This window comes from Marmota marmota, unplaced genomic scaffold (assembly GCF_001458135.2).
Source record: "Marmota marmota marmota unplaced genomic scaffold, marMar, whole genome shotgun sequence".
NCBI lineage: Eukaryota > Metazoa > Chordata > Mammalia > Rodentia > Sciuridae > Marmota > Marmota marmota.
The window spans coordinates 5,122,246-5,130,137 of NW_026000241.1; the positions used below are offsets into that span (position 1 = coordinate 5,122,246).

Sequence of the window (7,892 nt, forward strand, 5' to 3'; positions counted from 1 at the left end):
TCGGCGAGGAGGGGAGCGCCCGGCAGCTCCCATCCGTCCAGCTTAGGGCGGGAAGCTGAACGCGGCGACAGTGGCTTCGGGCCAGGGGCCAGCTCCAAAGGCCTCCACGGCCGGGCTGCTGGGTTGGAGTCTGTCACAGACGGTGCCACCCGTGAGGGCGCCTCCTGGGGGAGGGGGCAGCGCGGGGTCCAGGCCGCCCATCGCGGCGCCGGGTCGGGCGGCGGTGCCCCCTGCAGGCGGGACGGGGAACGGCGGCCACCGCGCCCTCCTTGTCCTCTGTCCTGGTGCGGATTTGGGGACACATAGTTGCTGCTTCCCTCTCCTCCAACCTCTGCTCCTTCCACCCCCCACCCACGAAAAAAGAAAAGAAAAGAAAAAACCCTCCAGAGCATAACGTTTAAGGATTTTTTAGCTGTGCATGGACACAGTGTCTTGTCTTGTTTATTTTTACGAGGTGCTGAGGCTGGAACCCAGGGCCTCCCACGTGCCAGGTGACCGCTTGTCCAGGGCATGATTTTGACAACGCTCAGAAGTAAAAGGCACGGGTCTGGTGGCCTAGCGCGAGGGAGGACCTCAGAGGTCACACAAACGCAGAGACCTTAGACCAGCAGGGCTCCCGCTGTGGCTCAAGCCGCTCAAGTCAGCCCAGAGGTGGGGGCGCGGGGGCATCGCGGATGGGGACTGTTGTGCCGAGAAGAATCTAAGGGAATTACTCCTCACTTTGGGAGGCAGCGGGAAGGGGGGGCCCACTTTTTTGTCCTTGCTGTTGTTTCCCCTCCCTTTCCGATTCTGCAATGCGTGGTTTCCTTACCTGGGAGTGTGGGGGGTGTTTTAAGGTCAGCAGAACACGGTGGGAGAATTTTAATTTCTTCCCTCTTTCCCTCTGTATTAAAAATCCAGTGATTGATTTTTAAAGAACCTAACACATGAAAGCAGTCACAAAATATTCTGATAGGAGAAAAGTCTATTGACCAAGAAAGTACTAGAGTGAGATCCCACTTGTATTTTTTAAATTATTCTTGTTGAGAGACTAGAAATAGAGGAATCAAAACAATAACATCAGGATACAGCTGGCGCACACCTGTAATTCCAGAGACTTGGGAGGCTGAGGCAGGAGGATTGCAAGTTCCAGGCCAGCCTGGGCAATCAAGTGAGACTGGGTTCAGTCCACAGTTCCAAAATAAATAAATAAATAAATAAGAGGATTGACGGTATGGCTCCGTGGTCAGGTGCCTGTCTAATATGTGTGAGGCCCTGGGTGTGGTCCCCAGCACTGCAAACAAAACAAAAGAGATTATTTCTGGTTGAGAATGATTTTTTTCCGTCTTGTTGGGCTTCTCTGCATTTTTCCAATTATATATCCCACAGTAAATGTTTGTATACCCTTTGTAATGATACAAAAAAATAAGTAAGACATGACACTGTGAACTTACTTAAAAGTGGACCACTTTAAAGTGGTCGCAATGTGAATTTCATGTGCACAATAGAAGTAATGGGAAGGAAAGATGGAAGGAAGGCCAAGTGTGAGATGTTAGAAAGAGACTCCCCCATCCCACAGCGTGTCAGTCAGCTTCACGTCACTATAACAAAGTACCGACACAGTCTACTTATGCAGGAAACACAGGTCCAAGTCCAAGACCAGCAGGTCCTGTTAGCTTGGGCCTCTGGTGAAGGTGGCCCAGCGTGGTGAGAGCACAGGTCAGGGAAAGTGCTCACATTTCAAGCAAGGGACAGAAGCAGGGAGAAGCTGAGAGGCCAGGGACCCACGATCCCCTTCCAGGGCATGTTCCCAATGACCTAAAAATCTCCCATGAGGCCCCACCTCCAAAGGCCCGTAGCTCCTCCCAGTGCTGCCTCCCAGGGACAAAGTTTGTAACATGTGGACCTTTGCAGGAAACTACCATGTTCAGCCCCTGGCACAAGGCGGGAGGCGGGACTTCCCGTGCAGATTCACAAAGGGTGTGAGTCCCAGAGCTCACCTGCAGCTCTTGTTCCCTCGGCCAGAGCAACCTTCCAAATGGAGGTCAGAGACTAGGACAGAAGCTCTGGTAAAGAGATCGGGGGACACCTGGAGGGTGAAGTGGCCATGTTGTAAGTTCCTCCCTGTTCGGGGAGGATGCTACCTTCCACCACCAGGCTGAGCAAAGACGGCTTTGAGANTTTTTTTTTTTTTTTTTTTTTTTTTTTTTTTTTTTTTTTTAGCACTCTCTGTGACTCTTTTCTGTGCTTAAGGCCTCAGGGCCGGAGTGGCTGAGATCAAACATCTTATTCTGGAGAAATCCAAACCCTGCTGCAATTCTGCTTCAAGAATGAACCCATGAGCTGCAAAGCTTATGTCCACACAAAGGCCCACGTTGATGTTCCCAGCAGTTCTTCTCATTATCGCTGCAAACTGGAAACAACCCAGGAATCCATCAACAGGTGAGTGGATAAACAAATGGAAAATATTTGCACAGTGGGAGAAGCCTCAGCAATAAAAATGAATGGACAATTGTTCCGCCCAACCGCAGAGGAATCTCAAACGCATCATGCCGCAAGAATCCCAGCTCGAAAGAACACCTATGGCATGGTTCTAATGGAGTGGAACATTCCAGTCCAACAGACAGCCACCAGGTGGTCTCCTCCACACCCCAGGTCCCTTCCTTTCCCAAGACATTATTTCTTCATTCTTGCCTTCTCCTTTCCACCTTCTGAAAACTGCTTTACCGACATTCTTTAAATTAAATTAGCCAGTCTCTTTCTTACAAGGCTTGCTTCCTGCCTGCACCAATCTGAATTCTTGACAAATGGCAGAAGTAACTTTCCTCCCCACCTGGGGTTTTTGCCTTTAAACCTTGCTTGTGCGACCCCAGAGCACATTTCGGCCTGTCTGAAATTTGTGTCTCCTGAGCTGCAACTCTGAGCAGCCCAAATAACTGTTTCTTAATCAGTTTGTGCACCCATTTATCTCAGAATAAGATAAGATAAACTTATAGAAGTAGAAAGTAGAACCGGTGGTTACCACGGGAGGAGGGAGAGGTTGTGGAGAAGTTGGTCAAAAGATTAAAAATTTCAGTTAGGAGGAATAAGTTCAAGAGCTCTATCGTATAACATATTGAATATTGTTAACAGCAATATAATTAGTTCTTGGAATTTTCTCACAGTAGATTTTAAGTGTTCTCCCCCCAAAATAATGAGATTGCACATTAGTGGAACTCGATTGAGCCATTCCAAATGTATGTGAATTTCCAAACATCGCGTTGTGCACGATAAATATGTGCATTTTTTGTCACTTGAAGAATAAATGAAGGATTCTGAAAGCATTTTTAAACGTACATATTGATGACTCAAAATTCGTTTATTATTTTATTTATCAAACGCTTGGAAATGAATGAGTACTGAATAGGTTACAAAATCAGGTCCAGGGTCTTTCAAACGCTCCACACACGGCAGGGAGCGAAAACGCATCCAAACGACAAGCAAACAACAAAGCGTTGGGTTTTGAACACCTGGGCTACAGCCTGAGAAAGCGGAAGTAGGCGTCAAAACCGGAAGTGTGGCAGCTGAGAGGCTCGGGCACGCGCCTGACTCTCCGCCTTGCCCGCGACCGGAAATGTGGCTAGTCTGCACGCCAAGGACGCCCGCGCGCCTACCACGTCAGCCAATCAAGAAGAAGTGAGGCGGGCGTTGGGACGGAAATAACATTTACAAACAGGAAGTGTGGCAGTCTACCCACCGAACTGCCGGCGGGAGCCATGGAGGCCTACGAACAGGTCCAGAAAGGGCCCCTGAAGCTGAAAGGCGTCGCAGAGCTCGGCGTGAACAAGCGGTGAGGCCCGTGGCACCCGTTCCTCTGTTCCGCTAGAGTATTCCCAGGGCCCCGGGCGCCGGCCCTCTGATCCGTCCTGTCTCCCTCCCGTCTCCCCTCCCAGGAAGAAGAAAAAGAAGGACAAGGACAAGGCGAAACTTCTGGAAGCCATGGGAACAAGCAAGAAGAACGAAGAGGAGAAGCGGCGCTGCCTGGACAAGCGGACGCCGGCCCAGGCGGCCTTCGAGAAGATGCAGGAGAAGCGGGTGAGGCGCCGCGCTGGGCCTGCGGCCCCCGGGACGGGTGCTCGGGCGGATCGGGGGCTGGAAGCTGCACGGGGCGAGGGTCGAAGGGGACTCAGGGCCGGGGAGGCGGTTCCCCTCGCCCCGGGCAGGGCGTGGGCCGGGCTTTCCCACGCTGTGACTCGCTTGCCTTGCGCTTCTGCCCGAGCCTCATCAGTAGGTGTCGGGACAGCACTTGGTCCTGAGGGGTCGGGGACGTTGGCACTAGGTCTGGCCCTGGGCGCTCACTGGGTGTCAGCTGTTGGTGGTTGGCTGTGCTCAGCTCCGAGCCCCCACGGCCCGTTTCTATGACGCCCTTGTTGGGCAGAATCGGATTTGCAGTATTACAAGGCCCTGTGTGTCGTTTCTGTTGGTATTAAACGCTGAATGGATCTGGGCGGCGAGGGAAAGGAGGGTCAGACAGGCTTAGCGGATCATGCCGGAGAGGGAATAACGGTGTGGGTTAGTGCTCCTAGAGGTTCTCTCCCCCAGCACGGGTCTGCCGAGGGAGTGTTGGGGACATCTAGTGGGTGGGGACCAGCGAGGCCATCGCACTTCCTACAATCACAGAACGGTGCCCTGTCCACTGTGAAATGATTTGTCCTCAAATGCCAATGGTTCTGAGGATGAGCCAGGTTCAGGGGTGCTGCGTGTAATCGGGAGGCTGAGCAGAAGGATCACAAGTTCAAGACTAGCCTGGGCAACTTTGAGACGCCCTGTCCAAAATAAAATATAGGAAAGGGCTGAGGATGTGGCTCAGTGGTAGAGTGCTTGCCTGGCATGCATGAGGCCCCAGGTTCAATCGTCAGTGCCATCAAAAAGAGAAACAAATTAGTGCTGAGGCTGGGATGTCCTATCCATGGTCTGTGTGAACCTAAACAGTGACACTGGTGAGAGTTAACTGATTACCCTTGGATAGAATTTGGTCCATACAGAAAACACGTGGCGGGCTGGGGTTGTGGCTCAGTGGTAGAGCGCTTGCCTAGCACTTGTGTGGCACTGAATTTGACCCTCAGCACAGCATAAAAATATATAAACAAAATCAAGGCATTGTGTCCATCTGTAACTTAAAAAATTAGAGAAAAAATACACACAGCTCAGGCAAGACCTTGGTGCCCTGACTCTGTCTGCCGTTTGTTAGTGGCGTAGCTCTGGGTTAGTCAAGTGTCCATCCACTTAAATAGGGCTAAAGTCTTCCTTGTAGGGTTTTGGTGAGTGCAGGTCTGTCCCCAATCTGTAACCTGTAGTTGTAGTTAAAAGCAGGGCTGAGATTTTGTGGCTGGAGTTAGGAAGGGAGGCTAGTGCAACCCTCGGGTGACTACTGAGAGCCCTCAGTATGGAGGGATGGAGAAGGAAGGCAGATGTTTGTCATCAAGAAACATGCCGACCTTCCTCTTAGAACTGCTTTTCCAGACACATCTGATGGGCGTCGCCATGGCAGACTTTGCTCATTGATTTTAGCATTCTTTATAATGAATGCTGGCACGGTCCTCACAACCCTCAGTCCTGGGCCCCGAGTATATATGTCCAGCATTGGCACGTCACCTGGCGCCCCTGTAGCTTCCACAGCTGAGTGAGGACATGTTGTATGTGCCTGTGACCCAGATCCTGTAGCCCTCAGCACTCCAGCTGGAACTCAGGATGGGCCCTTTACCCTCCTCTCTCCCCTCCTTCCTGTAACCCCATGTGGGACTTGCTCTTCTGCAAGCTGCAGTGCTGTCCACTGCCCAAGGGTGCAGGAAGCACGCGTCCAGCTTTCAGCAGAGTCTGCTCATGCTCCGTTGGTGCTGGTTCATTTCCTCCCACTCAGGAAGCTAAGAGCAAAGGTGACCGAGCCAGGTTCTCTGTTGGACCAGGCTGAGTGGATTGAGGGGAGGGACAAGGTGTGCATCCTGAGGTCTCTAGCGGTTCTAGAAGGGAGACCAGGCTGGCTGGGGTCCCATCCTCCTCCTGCCTGGGCCGTGTTGGGCATTCAGAGTCACCTCCCTGTCTCTTCTCTTCCAGCAAATGGAGAGGATCCTAAAAAAAGCATCCAAAACCCACAAGCAGAGAGTGGAGGTGAGTCAGGTGCCTGGTGTGGGGAGACTGAACCGTTTAGGGTCCCAGCTTGGCCCAGAGGCTGCGGGAGGCATTGGAGTGCTGGTGGGGGAGAGGTTTGCTCAACAGGAATGGCACCTCCCATGGCTCCTTCAGGGAGAGCCCAGTGTTCAGGGGTTGTAAGGCCTGTAGGGTGGGTGTGAGGAGGGGCTTGCTGGGCAGAGACAGGACATGGGAGAGGTGGGGCTGGGCAGTGCCACGTGTCCCTAGTGCCCTGGCTGGGCGTGTGCTGATGCAGACCTTCTTCTTCGCTTCCTAGGACTTCAACAGGCACCTGGACACCCTCACAGAGCATTATGATATCCCCAAAGTCAGCTGGACCAAGTAGCATCCTGGCCCTGGCTGTGGAGGAGCATCGAGGGAGAGCAGAAGACAAAGTCAGGATTGTTTGGTTGCTTTGGTGTTTTCTGGAAACATTCTTTTATACCCATGCCTCTTCTGCTGACACAGTGCTTTTAAAACCGTGTCCCCTCAATCTGGAACTTGATTAAAGTAAGACTGCCCTCTTATTTAATTTTGGTCTTTTTGGTAGCACATTGACGGAAACCCATTTTAGTTTGAATTGGAAAGTTCTGGATTTATCCAGATGCTAACCTCAGACTCACTGTATGAGTGTCGTGTTAAAGTTTTGAGAGTGGCATCTGACACTCTGAGGCCAGCCAACTGTCTTTGCCTGGATGAGCTGGACTGCAGAGGACGAGAAGCTGACCTGGCCCGGCCCGCACCACGCAGACCCTGCAGACCCACCCGGGTTGCTCTGACTTGGGACTTACATTCTCCCACCCAGGCACTCAGGAGCCCTCTGCAGCCTTGTGGCCTTCGGGATGCCTCCCCGGCCACCTGATGCCATGCAGCCCGGTAGCAGAGCAGCCACCCAGGGCAGGGATGGACATGAATGTGTGCCTTGTCCCCTTTTAAGCCGGTGGCCTATTTTCAGTCTCTCCCCCTCAGTGAATGCTTTCTGGACGCATCTGATGGTGTTGCTTTGGCAGACGTTGTTGATTGGCCGCAGCGCTCTCTCTAATGGAATCTGGGCACAGTCTCGCACACAGCCCTCATCCCAGCGCTCCACGTGTGTATTCAGAGGCGGCACGTCACATGGAGCCTCTGGTTCCTGACCTTGGACCCTCATGGGGGACCTACCAGGGCAGAGCCCAGCCCAGAGAGACAGGTGCAGAGGAGCAGCAGGGCCCAGGTCCGAAAGCTGAAGAGCTCGAGGCTTGGAGGGTCTGCGTGCACCACAGGAGGATCAAATGGCAGCATGTAAACACAGAATAAAGCAGAACCGCTATTAAAACGGAAGTCTGAGGGTCTCAATTACAGATCGGTTACCACAGAAGCGCCACACCTGAAGGATGTGTGTGGTGCAAACTGTCTCTCAATGGAAAAAAGTAGAACACACATTGGTTTCTACCTGTGGTTTGTATCTAAGAAAGAGGACACGCAGGTTGGGTGTCCCTTATTCCAAATGCCTGGGACCAGAATTTTTGGGATTTGGGGATATTTGCATAAACATAATGAAGTATCTTCAGTATCTAACACAATTCATTGTTTCATATACACCCTATATGTGTAGCCTAAGGGTAATTTAAAATATTTCTAACAATTTTTTAAACATATTTTTTTAGTTTTACATGGACACAACATATTTCATTTTTTATGTGGTGCTGACGATCCAACAGTGCCTCACGAGTGTGAAGCAAGCGCTCTACCACTGAGCTGCAACC

The 7,892-nt window shown here is 51.7% G+C and overlaps 1 protein-coding gene across 2 annotated transcripts; it reads left to right on the forward strand.

Moving 5' to 3' along the window:
- Positions 1 to 3,675: 3,675 nt before the first annotated feature.
- On the forward strand, positions 3,676 to 7,467 carry Fam32a (family with sequence similarity 32 member A). Of its 2 annotated transcripts, XM_015489205.2 has the most exons (5): positions 3,695 to 3,808; positions 3,912 to 4,053; positions 6,073 to 6,126; positions 6,425 to 6,542; positions 7,103 to 7,467. In XM_015489205.2, exons 1-4 carry the CDS (start codon positions 3,735 to 3,737, stop codon positions 6,491 to 6,493), a joined length of 339 nt encoding a protein of 112 aa, XP_015344691.1. In that variant the 5' UTR covers positions 3,695 to 3,734; the 3' UTR covers positions 6,494 to 6,542; positions 7,103 to 7,467. The 2 variants fall into 2 exon arrangements, with proteins under 2 accessions (XP_015344690.1, XP_015344691.1); XM_015489204.2 differs by lacking the exon at positions 7,103 to 7,467 and having other exon boundaries at positions 3,676 to 3,808; positions 6,425 to 6,674.
- The last annotated feature ends 425 nt before the right edge of the window (positions 7,468 to 7,892 follow it).